Source organism: Scyliorhinus canicula, chromosome 4 (genome assembly GCF_902713615.1).
Source record: "Scyliorhinus canicula chromosome 4, sScyCan1.1, whole genome shotgun sequence".
Lineage (NCBI taxonomy): Eukaryota > Metazoa > Chordata > Chondrichthyes > Carcharhiniformes > Scyliorhinidae > Scyliorhinus > Scyliorhinus canicula.
The window spans coordinates 65,527,467-65,545,244 of NC_052149.1; the positions used below are offsets into that span (position 1 = coordinate 65,527,467).

The window sequence follows — 17,778 nt, forward strand, 5'->3', positions numbered from 1 at the left end:
GTAGATATTTATATAGATATTAATATTTAAAGTAGTATAATATCCATTGTCTCTTTTTTAATCTGAATGGTGTTATTTTCTAACAGTGAGTTTGGATGTGATGGCTTTAAACATCGATGGTATCTGTGTTTGATTGTCAGGCCTGGCCCAGTGTGCTGAACTGTGCTGGCAACTGAGAGGCGAAGCCAGGAAGAGGCAAGTTCCTGGGGCAAAGGTCGCTTTGCAGCATAACATCGGGCTTGGTGGGGCTGTGGTAGTAACACTATACAGGATGGGATTTCCACAGGCAGCGAGGTGAGTTTATATTTCATTGTTTCCGAGGGAGACCTGCCAAATTAAAGTGCAGCACAGTGTGGATCCTATTTTAGGAATCTGCTAGGCCAGGGTCCCGCATTAGCATTCAACTTGCATTTTTTATAGAATGCTTCCACTACTGCAAATCAGTCCATTAGCAATCTAGGGGCAGATTGGAACAATGTGGTTCCTGGATAAACAGGCATCATAATTTCATGAATTTGAACCAGACAAAGCTGCTTTACCTATTCCTAGTGACTAATGAGATTAATATTAATTACCTGGGTTACATTCCATTCTGTCTCCACGGTTACGTACTCGCAATGAATGGCTTTGTGCAAATGTATTGTGCCACTAAATAAAAAGTTCAGTTTGGACATCTGAAACTGCAGAAAGTAACGGAGCAGGATTGTTGATCGCTGGTTGCATTTAAACCTGCTCCTTTGTCTACTGTCTTGCAGCAACTTTACAAATGATCCTTGTGTGCAGAGGTTTGACATCTTTGTGTTTTTGCATGTTCAACCATTAAACATGTGTTTAAGCATCTTGACCATTGGAGCAAACAGTATTTCTGCCCTAAGGGAACAATAGGCTTAAACACAAAGTGATTTAGACGTCGTAACATGGTGAAATGTAGCTGAGGTTAGTATGTTGGAGAAAAATGAGTAGCAGCTGTGTTTTGGTAGCAATTCTTCCCACTGTAGATTTGAATGAAGATCGAGTTGGAGTATGCAGCAATTATACTATTACATCTGACATTTTTTAAAAAATAAGTTTTAACTGTGGGATGGCATCCTTTTGATTGTGAAAGGGGGAGAGAAAAGGAGGGGAATTCTTTATTACCATAAATACAATCACAATTTTAACATGTTTGTATTCTCCAGGCCTTTCCAGCAACATCATTAACTAGTCAAAGGCCTTTGTGTCTGCAGGGCTCATTTAGCAAGAGACTTAACTATGGATTGCGCCAGGTGCACTGACCCCACACTACTATTAGTGTATTTTGCACAACTCCTTCCACCATCACTTACCTTTGTGTTCAGAATATGCAGTGGTGCTCGTGCAATGAATAGTAGCTTTCAGCCCAGGTTCCCATCAATCTCTCTTATCCCACTAGAGAAAATGAGGCCAAATAAAGCAAGCAAGGTTTCTCACCATTTATACACCAAAAGATGGAATCCCTAAAGAAGTGATCTATTCCGATTGATTTAAGGTTTGCAAAGGAAGTTAATAGAAAATACTCTGTCCTAGCATTCTGTGCTGCAAGGTGTTGGGGCATTCCTATGAGTAAGGTAAAGTTGCCATAGTCCCTGATGACCAGAGGCTGCTTTTCGCTTTAAGGGGGAGAGCTGACTGGTGGTGATTTAACCTGAGGATCACCACATCGCAGGCGAGGGGCAAGTTTGAGATGACGGGCCTTCCTTCCTGTGAGTATCCCACAAGCAAGACACTGCTTTGAGTTGTGGGCCTTAGCAAAATGTTAGTGAGTGTGCTGAACTAGCTGTTCCTCGATTCAAGGATGGCATCTTATTGAGACTAAGGGTTTTTGCCAAGGGCTTTCATGTGTCAATACAGGTTGATTCTCGACCCGCAGATCTTTGATCAAGGTAGTGGGATCTCCGGAACATAATTTGCTTATTTTCTTCTTTGTCTTTGCTCTGCCTCATCATTAAGCTATTGTGTCTCTTGTCAGAGGTGGTGCAGTACCTTGCTTAGAGAAGCCCCAGATGTTGTTCTAATGAAAAAGAATTCTTTCTGAAATTGAGAATTGGGGAAAATTGCTCAGATTTTACTCCACATCGAATAATGCAATAACAGCTGGACAGGTTTTTAATTCGTACATCGGATGTAAGCTTGCCCATCCCTAATTTTCCATGAGAAGTTGGTGCTGAGCCGCCCTGTTGAGCAGCTGCAGTCCTGTGGTGCAGGTGTACACAGAGTGCTGTTAGGATGGAAATTCCAGTGAAGAAACGGTGATCTAGCTCGGAGTCAGGATGATGTGCAACTTGGTGCTGATCTTGCAGGTGTGGTGTTGGTATTCGTCTGCCGCCCTTCTTGTTCTAGGTGGGTGGAGGTCCCAGGTTTGAAAGGTACTGTTGAAGGAGGCTGTGGTGATATGCATCACTGTAAATACACAAGGGGTTACTGCAGGTACACTAGGACTAAATAAACACTAGAGGGAGCACCAGAGACAACACGACACACAGACATTCAACCAATAGGTCAGTAAGATAGGACACGACCAATGGGAAGTCAAGACACACCCAGAGGTGACACTACCACAAGGGGGCTACCCATAGAAAAATACAGGGCATACATGCTCTTTCTCTTTCCATAGGCGACACTCAGAGAGACAGGGGCAGATCAGGCAGCATCAAACCCACCGCATGGATTAGAGCAGACTGGTTAGTTAGATTGAGTTACTATAGCAAGATCAGCAGGAGAGTCGAACTCAAGTAGGAGAATTGTTAACTGTTCAATAAGTGTTTTAAAGCTATCTCCAAGTCTGAACCTTCCTTTGTTAGAGCATACATCAAGGAAGCAGCTTATGCTACATGAAGAAGCATAACACAACCGAGGCTTGGCAAGTAGCTGCAGTTTATCTTGGAGATGGTGCACACCATGGCCGCTGAGCACGGTGTTAATTATGTTATTTATATTGCTAGGATGCACAGATATAGAATCACAGAATCCCTACACCGCAGAAGGAGGCCTTTCGGCTTAGGGACCTGCACCGACCCTATGAAAGAGCACCCTACCCAGGCCCACTCCCCTGCCCTATGCCCGTAACCTCACCTAACCTTTCGGACACTAAGGGGCAATTTATCATGGCCAATCCACCTAACCTGCACATCTTTGAACTGTGGGAGGAAGCTGGAGCACCCAGAGGAAACCCACGCAGACACTGGGAGAACATGCAAACATCACACTGACAGTGACGCAAGGCCGGAATTGAACCTGGGTCCCTGGCACTGTGAACCACTGTGCCACTATGCTGCCCTGAAGAGCATTGTTTAATTAAGTACCCAGAGCGCATATAAATACCGATTTATGACAGGTGGTGCTGCAGGGTCTGTGGTGCATCATCACCCCCGAGAATTACATTTTGGTTTAGTTGAGTTTTCTTTGGCATTTTATTTTAGCTGCAGTGCCCACTAGGGGCTGTCACCCTCTCTCATTTATTGATCATTGGTTTCATTAAAAGATTATATAGGGGAAAATTATATTTTAATTTGATTGTGTAAGTGTCCTTCAAAGTTTTGATTTCTTCATTACAGTGCCCCACCAACATTATCACCTCCGGTAATGATATTTTAGTTTGATAAGTTTGGTTTCCTTTGATGCTTTTTAGTTGCAGTGCCTCCAACAGGGATTTGGATTTGGGTTTATTGACGTGTACCAAGGTACAGTGAAAAGTATTATTCTGCATACAGTCCAGACAGATGGTCCATGCATGAAAAAGAATAGGACATGCGATAAATACACAAAATAAATACATAGACATAGACATCGGGTGAAGCATACGAAGTGTGGTGCAGTAGAGAAGATGCGTTGATAGATTAGTTCAGTCCATAAGAGGGTCATTTAGGAGTCTGGTAACATTGGGGAGGAAGCTGTTTTTGAATCTTTTAGTGCGTGTTCTCTGACTTTTGTATCTCCTGCCCGATGGAAGAGGTTGGAAAAGAGAATAACCCAGGTGGGAGAGGTCTTTGATTCTGCTGCCCGCTTTCCCAAAGCAGCAAGGGGTGTAGACATAGTCAATGGATGGGAGATAGGTTCCTGTATTGGACTGGGCTGTGTTCATGACTCTCTGTAGTTTCTTACGGTCTTGGGCTGAGCAGTTGCCATACCAGGCTGTGATGCAGCCAGATAGAATGCTTTCTGTGGTGTAACTGTACAAATTGGTAAGAGTCATTGTGAACAATGTGGGATGTCACCCCTCCTAAATTTGTTTATTTTATTGATCGTTTGTTATATTTAGAAGAATACGCCAAAAGGGTGACATGATGGCGCAGCGGTTAGCACTGCTGCCTCATGGCGCCAATGATCCGGGTTAGATCCCGGCCCCGGGTAATTGTCCGGGTGGAGTTTGTACATTCTCCCAGTGTCTGCGTGGGTCTTACCCCTGCAACCCAAAGATGTACAAGGTAGGTGGATTGGCCACGCTAATTTGTCCCTTAATTGGAAAAAACATTTGAAAAGGAGAGGACGTCAATTGAGATTAGCTGGGACACTGGCTGTGTGTGTGAGCAGAGCTGTGAAACTAACAAAGTTAATAAACTCTCTCTGCAAAGAAAAGCTCTGTCTTGGTTTCGACTTCACCAACTGCTTGGACCCCGTTAACATACAGGGGATGACTATTTAAGGTGGTGGATGGGGTGCTGATCAAGTGGGCTGTTTTGGATAGTGTCAAGGCTTCTTGAGTGTTGTGAGCACTGCACTCATTCAGCCAAATCGAAAGTACTTGATATCAGCCTGTGTGGCCAAAATGGAAGGTGTTGCATTACCACTTGCAAATGTATACTGGTACTGTCTCACTATATCACATAGGAAACACTTAAGATCACAAAAGGTTACTATACCAAACCTTTTGATACTAACATTGAACTGAGATTTGAATCATAGAATTTACAGTGCAGAAGAAGGCCATTCGGCCCATTGAGTCTGCACTAGCCCTTGAAAAGAGCACCCCACTTAAGCCCACACCTCTACCCTACCCCGCAACCCCACCTAACCTTTTCGACACTATAAGGGGCAATTTAGCATGGCCAATCCACCTAACCGGCACATCTTTAGACTGTGGGAGGAAACCGGAGCACTGAGAGGAAACCCACGCAGACACGGGGAGAAAGTGCAATCTTCACATAGACAGTCACCTGAGGCTGGAATTGAACCCGGGATCTGGAGCTGTGAGGCTGCAGTGCCAACCAATGTGATACCCCAAATCCTACTGATTCTGCATCAATGTAAATGAAACCAAGTTGGCTGTTTCCTGAGGTGGCATTTGAATGAATGAAAGGAGCCAACTGTCCTCAGTACTTCTCAGTTACTGAAACAATTTGCTGATTATGAGAAAGGGTGAACCTCAGGGTAAGGGATTGGATATGAATGTGTGGGACTGTGATCGCCCCAATTCCCACGGCAACATTCTGGCTCCCTGCGAGCTTTGCTGCTCAAGTGCTGGACTGAGAAATGCACCAGAATGCCAGTATTGATAGACTGGTGCTTTTGAATTTGTTTAGTCTTCTGAAATAGCAAGCATGCACTGGAACATAGCTTGGGCGGGTGTTCAATCTTCACTCACTCCTTGGTGCATTTAAGTGAAATGAACAGAACTGTTTAGCATGGAAATGTTAAATGGCCAATTTTATTCTGGTTAGGCAAATGCAGTAATTACCATTGGAAATATGCACATTGGATGATAGTCCTCTGGGTTGGACATTAACATACATTGCGGGAGGGACTTCCGGTGGCGGCGATGACGTAGGAAGCCGCACATTTGGGAGCTCCCGATTCAAACGGACTTTTCGGCTCTTTTTAGAGCCCAAAACTGAATCTTTTCGATGTCTCCCGGTGGGAGAAGGTGTGGTGATCAACTTTCTCCACATTTCATGACTCTAACTCGGAGTGGAAAGGGGGAAAAAACGGCAGCAGCTCCCCAGAAAAAACGGGGGAAGGATTCCAAGATGGCGGCCGGCGGAGCACCAGAGGAGTGGAGGCTGTGGGCACAGGAGCAGCAAGCTGCTCTCCTGCGCTGTTTTGCAGACTTTAAGGCTGAGGTGCTGAGCTCTCTGCAGGAAACGAATAAAAAGCTTTCGGAGATTCAGACGACCCAGGGTGCTGCCATCCAGGCGTTGCAGGCGCAGGCCGCTGAATGAGAGGAGGAGGCCGTGGTCCTCGTGAGTAAGGTGGAGGGGCACAAGGCACTCCATCAGAAGTGGCAGACTGCTTCGAGGAGCTTGATCACCGCATGAGGCGGAAGAATCCTGAGGATCTTGGGCCTTGTGGAGGGGTCGGATCTGACAACCTACGTGGCCACGATGCTGAACTCGCTAGTGGGGGCAGGATCTTTCCATCTGCCCCTGGAGCTGGAGGGAGCCCACAGAGTACTGGCCAGGAGGCCTAAGGAGAATGAACCCCCGCGTGCGGTGCTGGTGAGGTTCCACCGGTTCAGTGATCGGGAGTGTGTGCTGCGCTGGGCCAAGAGGGTGAAGAGCAGCAATTGGGAGAATGGGGTAATACGGATCTACCAGGATTGGAGTGCGGAGGTGGCTAAGCGGCGGTCCAGGTTTAATCGGACGAAGGAGGTGCTCTATAAGAAGAAAATAAAGTTTGGAATGTTGCAGCCTGCGCGCTTGTGGGTAACTTATTTGGAGCGGCATTATTATTTTGATTCCCCGGAGGAGGCGTGGGCCTTCGTGCGGATGGAGAAGCTCGACTCGAACTAGGGGTTGGGGGTTGCGGGGTCGGTTGTAATGCTTTATTGCTGGTTTCTGCTGTTGCTGTGTTTTTTCTGTACTTTTGTAATTTTGATATGGTTATTTATTGGGGTGTTCTGTTTTTTGTTGAGGGCATTGTTTGAGTTTTATATTTTGCGGGGGGTTGGGGGGTTTGGTGTATTCTGTATAGGGTTGGGGGTATGGAGTGGGGCTGGTATTTGGGAGCTGCGTCAGAAGGATGTGGTGGGGCAGTGCGAAAGCGCGGGCTTTCCTCTGGTTTCCCGCATTGCGGGGCTGGGGGGTGGAGATGATGACCGGGGGGGGGGGGGCCTTAACTGATTCCTCCCCACGCTGGAGCGGTGCCTGGAGGAGGGATAGGATGGGGGACGATCCCACTTTGGGAGGGGTCGGGTATTGGCGGGAGTTTCCGGTGTCAGCAGAAGTTAGCTGACCCACGGAAGTACAATGGAGGACAGTTCGCGGCTAGGAGGGTTCCTAGCCTGGGGGGGGAGGGAGGGGGGGAAAGGGGAATACCGAGTTGCTGCTGGCAGGGTCAGGAAGGAGCAGGTGTGGGCCGGGGGGACAGAGGTGAGGTGTTGTTGCCGTGGGACTGGATCGGGCGGGGGGTGCTGGCCTGGGGCGGGCAGTCGACGGGCTATGGCTAGTCGAGGGGGGCGGGACGCCCTCTGATCCGGTTGGTCACCTGGAATGCGAGAAGACTGAATGGGCCGGTGAAGCGGTCTAGGGTACTTGCTCATCTGAGGGGGCTAAAGGCAGATGTGGCAATGCTTCAGGAGACCCACCTGAAGGTGGCGGACCAGGTCCGTCTGAGGAAGGGGTGGGTGGGGCAGGTTTTCCACTCCGGGTTGGATGTGAAGAACCAGGGAGTGGCGATTCTGGTGGGGGAAAATGTGTTGTTTGAGGCATATGAGGTGGTGGCGGATAAGGGGGGTAGGTATGTTATGGTAAGGGGCAGGCTACAGGGAGAGAAGGTGGTACTTGCTAGTGTATATGCCCCAAATTGGGATGATGCGGGCTTTATGAGGCATATGCTGGGACGTGTCCCGGATCTAGAGGCGGGAGGTCTGATTATGGGGGGGGGACTTCAATACGGTGTTGGATCCTTCACTGGATTGGTCCAGTTCAAGGACGGGTGGGAGGCCGGCGGCGGCCAGGGTACTGAGGGGGTTTGTGGACCAGATGGGAGGGTTGGACCCGTGGAAGTTTGTGAGGCCGAGGGCACGGGAGTATTCTTTCTTCTCCCATGTGCATAGGGTTTATTCTCGGATAGACTTCTTCATGGTGAGTAGGGGACTGATTCCGAGAGTGGAGGAGGCCGAATATTCGGCCATTGCAATCTCCGACCACGCTCCGCATTGGATGGAGTTGGAGATGGGGGAGGTGCGGGATCAGCGCCCGTTGTGGCGGTTGGATGTGGGGTTGTTGGCGGAGGAGGAGGTGTGCAGGAGGGTCCGGGCAAGTATTGAGGGGTTCCTCGAGGTGAATGATACGGGGGAGGTCCGGGTGGGGATGGTCTGGGAAGCCTTGAAGGCAGTGATTTGTGGGGAGCTGATATTCATCCGGGCACACAGGGAGAGGAGTGAGAGGGATAGACTGGTGGGGAAGATGCTGGAGGTAGATAGGAGGTACGCGGAGGCACCAGAGGAGGGATTGTTAGGGGAGAGGCGCAGCCTACAGGCTAAATTTGATTTGCTGACCACTAGAAAGGCGGAGGCACAGTGGAAGAAGGCACAAGGAGCAGTATATGAACATGGTGAAAAGGTGAGTAGGATGCTGGCTCATCAGCTCCGCAAGCGGGATGGGGCTAGGGAAATTGCTGGAGTGAGAGATAAGAGTGGGAATGTGGTGCGGAAGGGGGTAGAGGTGAATGAGGTCTTCAAGGACTTTTACAGGGAACTGTACCAGTCGGAGCCAACGGTGGAGAGGAGGGGAATGGAGAGGTTTCTCGACAGGCTATCTTTCCCGAAGGTGCAGGTGGAGGGGATGAGGGCGCCGATTGAGCTGGTTAAGGGGATCGGGCAAATGCAGTCAGGGAAGGCGCTGGGGCCGGATGGGTTCCCGGTGGAGTTTTATAAAAAGTTTGTGGACCTAGTGGGCCCCTTGCTGGTGCGGACACTTAATGAGGCGTGGGAAGGGGGGACTTTGCCCCCGACGATGTCGCAGGCGCTGATTTCTTTACTCTTAAAGAGGGACAAGGACCCCCAGCAGTGTGGTTCATACAGGCCCATAACTCTCCTTAATGTGGATGCCAACGTGCTGGCAAAGATCCTGGCCACCAGGATAGAGGACTGTGTGCCAGGGGTTGTACACGAGGACCAGACAGGTTTTGTTAAGGGAAGGCAGCTGAACACGAATGTGCGGAGGTTGTTGAATGTCATCATGATGCAGGGGATTGAGGGGGAGGCTGAGATAGTGGTGGCGCTGGATGCGGAGAAGGCCTTCGATAGAGTGGAGTGGGGGTACTTATGGGAGGTGTTGGGGAGGTTTGGATTTGGTGAAGGGTTTATTAGATGGGTGAGGCTGCTATATGAGGCCCCGATGGCGTGTGTGGGCACGAATGGGAGGAGGACGGAGTACTTCCGGCTTTACCGAGGGACCAGGCAGGGTTGCCCCCTGTCCCCCTTGTTGTTTGCATTGGCAATCGAGCCGCTGGCGATGGCGTTGAGAGATTCAGAGAGGTGGAGAGGTTTGGTGCGAAGTGGGGAGAAACATAGGGTGTCGTTGTATGCCGACGGCCTGCTACTCTATGTGGCGGACCCGGTGGGAGGGATGCCGGGGGTGATGGAGCTGCTAGCTGAGTTTGGGACCTTTTCAGGCTATAAACTAAATCTAGGCAAGAGTGAGGTGTTTGTGGTGCACCCTGGGGACCAGGAGGAGGGAATTGGTAGGCTCCCGCTTAGGAGGGCAGGGGAGAGTTTTAGGTACCTGGGGGTGCAGATGGCCAGGGACTGGGGGACTCTTCACAAGCATAATTTCACCAGGCTTGTGGATCAGATGGAGGAGGAGATCAAGAGGTGGGACATGCTGCCATTGTCGTTGGCGGGGAGGGTGCAGTCCGTCAAAATGACGGTGCTTCCGAGGTTCTTGTTCCTCTTTCAGTGCCTGCCCATCTTCATCCCCAGGGCCTTATTTAGGAGGTTGACTAGCAGTATTTTGAGCTTCGTGTGGGCACATGTGACTCCGAGAGTGAAGAGGGTTTTCCTGGAGCGAGGGAGGGATAGAGGCGGGCTGGCGCTGCCCAACCTTTTGGGGTACTATTGGGCGGCCAATGTGTCAATGGTCCGTAAATGGGTGATGGAGGGGAGGGGGGGCGGCATTGAAAAGAATGGAGATGGCGTCCTGTAGAGGTACGAGCCTGGGTGCCTTGTTAACGGCGCCGTTGCCGCTCTCTCCTAAGAGGTGTACCACGAGCCCGCTGACGGCATAGGGGGGAAACAAGGGGCTCAATGGAGGCTCCGTTAGGTGGAAATCATCGGTTCATCCCGGGGAACACTGATGGGGGATTTAGGGGGTGGCAAAGGGTGGGCATCAGTAAATTGAGGGACCTGTTTATTGGCGGGAGGTTTGCAGGCCTGGGGGAACTGGAAGATAAATTTGGGCTCCCGCAAGGGAACATGTTCAGATACCTGCAGGTAAAGTCGTTTGCTGGGCGACAGGTGGAGGAATTTCCTTTGTTGCCCTCGCGGGGGGGGGCAATGGACAGAGTGCTTTCGGGGGTGTGGGTCGGAGAGGGGAAGGTGTCTGACATTTATAAGGTAATGCAGGAGGTGGAGGAGTCGTCAGTGGAGGAGCTGAAGGCTAAATGGGAGGGGGAACTAGGGGAGCATATAGAGGATGGGACTTGGGCGGATTCCTTGGAGAGAGTCAACTCTTCCTCTTCATGTGCGAGGCTTCGTCTCATCCAATTTAAGGTGCTGCATCGGGCCCATATGTCTGTGACTCGGATGAGTAGGTTCTTTGGGGGTGAGGACAGGTGCACCAGGTGTTCGGGGAGTCCAGCGAATCATGCCCATATGTTCTGGGCATGCCCGGCACTGGAAGAATTCTGGAAGGGGGTGGCGGGGACGGTGTCGAGGGTGGTTGGATCCAGGGTCAAACCAGATTGGGGACTCGCGATTTTTGGAGTTGCGGCGGAGCCGGGAGTGAAGGAGGCGAAAGAGGCCGGTGTTCTGGCCTTTGCGTCCCTAGTAGCCCGGCGGAGGATCTTGATGCAGTGGAAAGATGTGAGGCCCCCTATTGTGGAGACCTGGATCAGTATTTTTTTTGTGTTTTTGTTTTTTTTTCTTATGGTTATTTAACTTAATATTGTGTTAACTTAAGTTGTTGTTAGTATGTTTTGTTCATTAAGGATGGGCGAAGGTTTATGACTGTTATCATTATTGTTATTGTTGGTATTTTATTGCGGTTCGTTGTTGTTATATAAATACAAAATGTTTCAATAAAAATTATTTTTAATAAAAACATACATTGCGGGATATGGTATAAAGGCCATTATTCTGCATTTGGCCTATGCTGTACATTTGTTCTTGACATGATAGTGATAATGCCATGTTAATAATATTATCAAGGTTGCTTTAAATATTTTCTATCCTAATGTCGACATTCCATAACTTTTATCTGCATAAAGGTTAAGCCAATAATATCACAGATCAAATATGCTGCCTTCAACCTGAGTAGGAACATGCTTACTTTACAACTGAAAAGTTCTGTTCTACGCCAGTGCACTTTTCCTCATGCCACACCCTCTCGATTTTACCCTCACCAGCCCTGAACAAAACAATGACTAAAGTTGTCAGGTTCAATTATGTATCACATTCCCCAAAAGGGGTTCATCCCAGGCTTAATGACGAAGAACTGTTAATTTATAATTCAACTAAGTGAGGCTAATAAATTAGATTTCTACATTCAGATCCAAACTTTTTTGGGTTAATTTGTGGTATCTTTGAGGCCTGAGAGTTGGGCATAAAGCCACAAGACTGGATGAAAATATTAACAGACAGAAAATGTTAGTGATTCAGTGTTGTCCAACAGCCTGAAGTTTTTGACTAGTAGCACTGAAAATGGTTCTATTGTTGTTGCAGGAAGTTGATCTCATTTAAAAACTTATGTTGCTAATTTTGCAATAGGCAAATAAGCAGTAAGTTTAACTAATTACAGCTTTATTTTATGTGCAGATCTTGAGTCTTCTATCCATGGGAACATGTAAGTGTCCCATTTTGGGCCTGTGTTGGCTCTTTGACAAGACATGCATTGCGGCTGGATTAAACTGGACAACCCACTGTGCTGCTGTGATAACTGCTGACTTGAAAAGTTTCACAATCCCTATGCCTTAGGGTTTTTTGAAAATTCTAATGAAGGCACCACAGCCAAGTCATTCCTGTCTGCACAGGAAGTGTATTTGTCCGTATTTTCCAACAGTGGACACTGGGTGACAATTGACCGATTTCTCCCTGTCGTGGCCCCAAACATGCAGTCCAGGCAAGTGCATACCCTGGAAGTTCCAGTCCTTCTTGAGGCTTTTTTCCATCATAGGGTTTTATTGGATACCTCCCACAAAATGATACAAGTAAAATAATTCTGACAACAAGCCTTGGGTTCTGCTATCTCCGATCAGAATATACATGGGTCAGGGCAGCACGGTGGCCTAGTGGTTAGCACAACCGCCTCACGGCGCTGAGGTCCCAGGTTCGATCCTGGCTCTGGGTCACTGTCCGTGTGGAGTTTGCACATTCTCCCCATGTCTGCGTGGGTTTCGCCCCCACAACACAAAAATGTGCAGAGTAGGTGGATTGGCCACGCTAAATTGCCCCTTAATTGGAAAAAATAATTGGGTAATCTAAATTTATATTAAAAAAAAAGAACATACATGGGTTGATTTCTCATTTCCTCGTTAAAACCTGGATTTTTCTTTCTCATGATCACCTACACAGACATTCTAAACACCTGGGTTGTTTACAATCAGATTGTCCAAATTGTAACTTCAGATCAATTGGTCTGTTCCTGGCAAATCAATTCCGCAGTTGTAAACAGGAGATTTGGTGCCAGTGGGAGCCGACATAATTATGAGTTCCATTGGAATTTAAATGGTCTAATAAATGTACACAGCCAAATTGCATCTCCCTTCTACAGAGCCACTGGGTATTCGCTGTTTCTTCTTAATCTCTCAACTCTACCGGGTACAAGTTACCATTTTTGTCATAGGACAAGGTAAAAATGGAATTGAAAAAAATAATTAATTTGATCACCGCCCTCATGAAACCCGCCTGTTTTCCGGGTGAATCACCTTTTGGAGAATTTGGTGTTATGTCTCTCGTAATTGTGTAAAACTGACTTGCATTGGTGTTTTTATTTCTTTACGACTTTTTAATATGTAAGATTTTAGAATCTTGAGGTATAAAATCCCTTCAATTAAAACTTCTAGTTCCGAATTCTTAATTTCTGATGCTAGTTGTGCTTGACCTAACAAGGTAGGAATAACTAGTATGTATGGATCAAGCAGAATTTATGAAGCAAGATTTTACATGTACGTAACATAAAGCAATGAAGATAACATGGAGGTCCCTCATCCCTCAAGTTCCTCAGGGTTCTTGAGTGTTGCCAGCAGACTCAATGTCTCGCTCCCTTCCATATTTGATGTTGAACTTCGTCCAGAAGAATCATACCTCAGAAGCCTTAGTAACACAGTAACAACAAAGATTACAATTTCCACCTTTTATCCCCATTTCTCATTATTTGGAATTAGTCCAAATTCAACTCCATGTGAGGGCAGCACGTGGCGCAGTAGTTAGCACTGGGACTATGGCGCTGAGGACCCGGGTTCGAATCCTGGCCCTGGGACACTGTCCGTGTGGAGTTTGCACATTCTCCCCGTGTCTGCGTGGGTTTCACCCCCACAACCCAAAGATGTGCAGGTTAGGTGGATTGGCCATGCTAAATTGCTCCTTAATTGGGGAAAAAAAATAATTGGGTACTCTAAATTTACAAAAAAAAAATTCACCTCCACGTGCAACTCCGAGGAGGGATTCCTCATTATTCACACTTTCCATTGCTGCTGTTCTTGCGGTTTGCATTGGCCTCTCCACTCTTGTTTGATGTCCTTCAGGATCGGCATCCCACACCCTATTCTTTTCTCCTGAATGGCAAGGATGGAAAGGATGAAGTGTAAACTTATCAAAGCACAGGACTTGGCGATTCTGGCATGGGGTGGCACAATAGCACAGTGGTTAGCACTGCTGCCTCACAGCGCCAGACACCTGGGTCAATTCTGGCCTTGGGTTACTGTCTGTGTGGAGTTTGGAAGTTCTCCCCATGTCTGCGTGGGTTTCCTCCAGGTGCTCTGGTTTCCTCCCACAGTCCAAGGATGCGCTGGTTAGATGGATTGGCCTTGATAAATTGCCCCTTAGTGTCCAGGAATATACAGGTTAAGTATGAGGTTACAGGAATAAGTGGGTTGACTAAGGAGTAGATATGGTTAGAGTGCTTTTTTGAAGGGTCAGTGCAGTCTTGATGGGCTGAATGGCCTCCTTCTGCACTGTAGGGATTCTACGTCTCTCCGCCAATTTCCTCTGTTCATATGAGCATCAATTGTTTCCATTGGCCATGGACATTTTCTGCTTCCGCACTGCAGAACTTCTGCTTTCTGCCAGCATCACAAACTAACATCTATATTCTGCAAGCATTTATATTGTTAGCACTAGTTAAACCAGTCAAAACCTGCTGATATGGCAGTGCTCATCATGAAAAGCGTATAAATGGAAATAATCTAGAGATGGATCTTGACGATTTCAAGTGATGGATCTGTGACTATTCCCGTTGGCAGCTTGTTCCACTATGGGATTATCCTTGGGAGAAAGATTGTTGATGCACTGTCTCAGAAACAAATGGTCTTTGCAGCTTGTGTGGATGGGGTACCATATATACATGAGACCGGCCATACTACATACAACATGACCTGGATGCACGCTTTAGAACATCCCATTCATCTTACCGTAGTTCAGAAGGTCACTGAAGCACTTGTGACACTGGGTCCAGGTTCTCCTGTCAGCGACCTTGACCCAAGCCACCTTGGTGCCACTGAGAGGCTGCCTGATCCCTAGTAAGAATAGGACATTTCCTGTGAGCCTCGATCTGATGCAGCAGGATCTCCAGGTCATGTTTGGTGAACTGTGGTGAAGCTCCTTCTTGGGACTCCTGGCTGTTCTATGCACCGGTCACCTTGGAATAAGGTAAGAGGAGGCATGAGAGATTTAACTTTTGTATATGTGATGCCTTTCCATGTCATGTTGTTCATGGGGTGTAAAGTTCCTGAGGATATGGTGGTATTCTGCGGGTGGCATTGGAGAGATAGTTGTGGCTGGCAAAGATTCGGTGGCCTAATCATGGCATGGCAAGTGAGAGAGTGGCAAAACAAGTTCCCGGGTCACTAATGTTGTAAGAGCATGAGGGATATGAAGGAGATGTGACACTCATTTGGTGCCTCTGAGGATAGGCTAGAAAATGCTCAATTTGCTGCAACTCCTGAGGGTGAAATGCTTTGAGATGGTTGCTGTGGGTGTAAATGTGTCTGAATTGGAGGGAGGAATTCAGCAGGTGAAGTGACCTACTGTGGCTACTTGCTCAGCTTTATGAACTGCTGCATGCTGTTTTTTTTCAAAGTTAGAGGTAAGTAAGCCTCACAAGACTGGTTGCAGCGAGGAACTGATAAAATGGGGAGAGTGTTAATGTTGGCATAAAACAATGAGCAAATAGTAACTTGAGAGAATATTGTCAATGGAACAGCTACTCAGGGCAGTAATGTCTTCGCCAGCAAACAAATACAAGTGATACAAAACAAAACAGAAAATACTGGACAATCTCAACAGTCTGACAGCATCTGTGGAGAGAGAAGGGAGCTAATGTTTTGAGTCTAGATGACTTTTTGTCAAAAGCCTCCCTGCCCCCACAAGCCAGGGAAAATATCCTTCCTGATTCTACCCTGTCGAGCTCTGTAAAAATGGTGTATCTTGGAATTAGATTATTTCTAGAGTTTGCAAGAATGAGAGGTAAGGTTCCACTCCATTTTGTCTTCCCTCAATAGGACAATCCCTCCATCCCAGGATTTAATTATGAAGCTTTCTTGTGCTCCTTCTGTGGCGATCCTACCTTGGGTAAGGAGGCCAAAACTGCAGGCAAAACTCCAGGTGCAGTCTTACCAAAGGGCTGTAGGATTGCAGTAAGGCATCTTTACTCCTGTACTTAAAACCTCTTGTAATAAAGGCCAGTATACAATTTGCTGCCTTAATTGCTTGCTATACCTGATGTTAGTTTTCAGTGACCCTTGAACAAGGACCTCCAAGGTGAATAGTCAACACTTCCCAGCCTCCTCCGATTTAAGGAGTATTCTGGATTTCTGTTTTTCCTGCATAAGTAGATACCCTGGCATTTCTCCACATGATATTCCACCTGCCAACGTTTTGCCCACTCGCTTGGTCTCCCAAATTCCTTTGAAGCATCTTTGCATCCCCCTCACTTCTCACGCTTCCATCTAGTTTTGTGTTATCTGCAAACTTGGAAATATTACATTTCATCCCAACACCAGAATCATTGATATAGATTGTGAATAGCTGAGGCTCAAGCACTGATCCTTGTACCACACTTGCCACAGCCTACCAATCTGAAAATGACCCATTTATTCCTACCGCCTGTTTTGTCAGTTAACCAGTTCTCAATTCATGCAGTATTTTCCCACCCTATCCCATGTGTTTTCATTTTATTTAGTAACCTCTGCTTCTGACCTTATCAAAAACTTCCTGAAAATCTAATTATATCACATCCACTGGTTCCCCCCTTATCTATACTTATAAAAACGCAACAGGTTCCTTTCATATTCTGCCCACTCATCATTATTTTCTAAATGTCCTGTTGTCACATCTTTTATAGATTCTGGAATTTTTCCGACTACTGATGTCAGGCTAACAGATCTGTATTCCCCAATTTTTCTCTCCCCGCCCCCCCCCTTCCCCTTTTAAATAGTGCAATTACATTTGCCACCTCCCAATCTGCAAGAACCCTTCCAAAATCAATAGAATTTTGAAAGATGTCCCTCATTGTGAGGTTGCCAATTCATGACAGAAATAGGATAAAAGTAAAATATTGCTCATGCTGAAAATCTGAAATAAAAAGAGAGAATGCTCAGGTTGATAGACAGCTGGTTTGTGCTGCAGAGCGAAGCCAGCAGTGCGGGTTCAATTCCCGTACCGGCTAAAGTTATTCATGAAGTCCCACCTTCTCACCCTTGCTCCACGCCTGATCCTCAGGCCTGGGTCCCAGGTTCGATTCCCCGCTGGGTCACTGTCTGTGCGGAGTCTGCACGTTCTCCCCGTGTCTGCGTGGGTTTCCGTCGGGTGCTCCGGTTTCCTCCCACAGTCCAAAGACGTGCAGGTTAGGAGAATTGGCCATGAGAAATTGCTCTTAGTGACCAAAAAGGTTAGGAGGGGTTATTGGGTTACAGGAATAGGTTGGAAGTGAGGGCTTAAGTGGGTCGGTGCAGACTCGATGGGCTGAATGGCCTTCTTCTGCACTGTATGTTCTATTACAAATGAAATGCGAATTAGCCCACTGGTTGTTTAGCTAATTGCACAGGTCATCTCGGCTTTCAGACAGTGCTTCTTCTCAAACTATATCTCTTATCTTGAGGTAGACTTGGTCTTGGCCAATAGTTGATCAACATAGCTGTCTGTCGTTAGGAGTTAAAGTCCCATGGACAAGGGCCTACTCAGTTCTCTTAGTCAAGGTTAATATTTGTGTAATATCTTTATTCTGTGGTCTGAGAAGCCCACGATAATCTTTTTTTTTTAATAAACAATTTTATTGAGGTAGTTTTTGGCTTTATAACAGTTACAGACATCATCAGAAAGGAAGCAAAAAAGGCAAAAATGTGCAAACATCCATATACTTTCAATACTTCCACCGTAACATATTGCACAAGCCCGCTCCCCTCCCACCGGTACTACCCGCCATATTTTCCCTCCTACTCTACTCTCTC

At 47.1% G+C, this 17,778-nt stretch overlaps 1 protein-coding gene across 1 annotated transcript in view; it reads left to right on the plus strand.

Moving 5' to 3' along the window:
• The window catches only part of scp2a (sterol carrier protein 2a), a 108,790-nt gene that overhangs the window by 55,429 nt on the left and 35,583 nt on the right, over positions 1-17,778 (plus strand). The window contains 1 exon segment of the mRNA XM_038794372.1: positions 141-294. Coding sequence (XP_038650300.1) covers positions 141-294 — 154 coding nt within the window.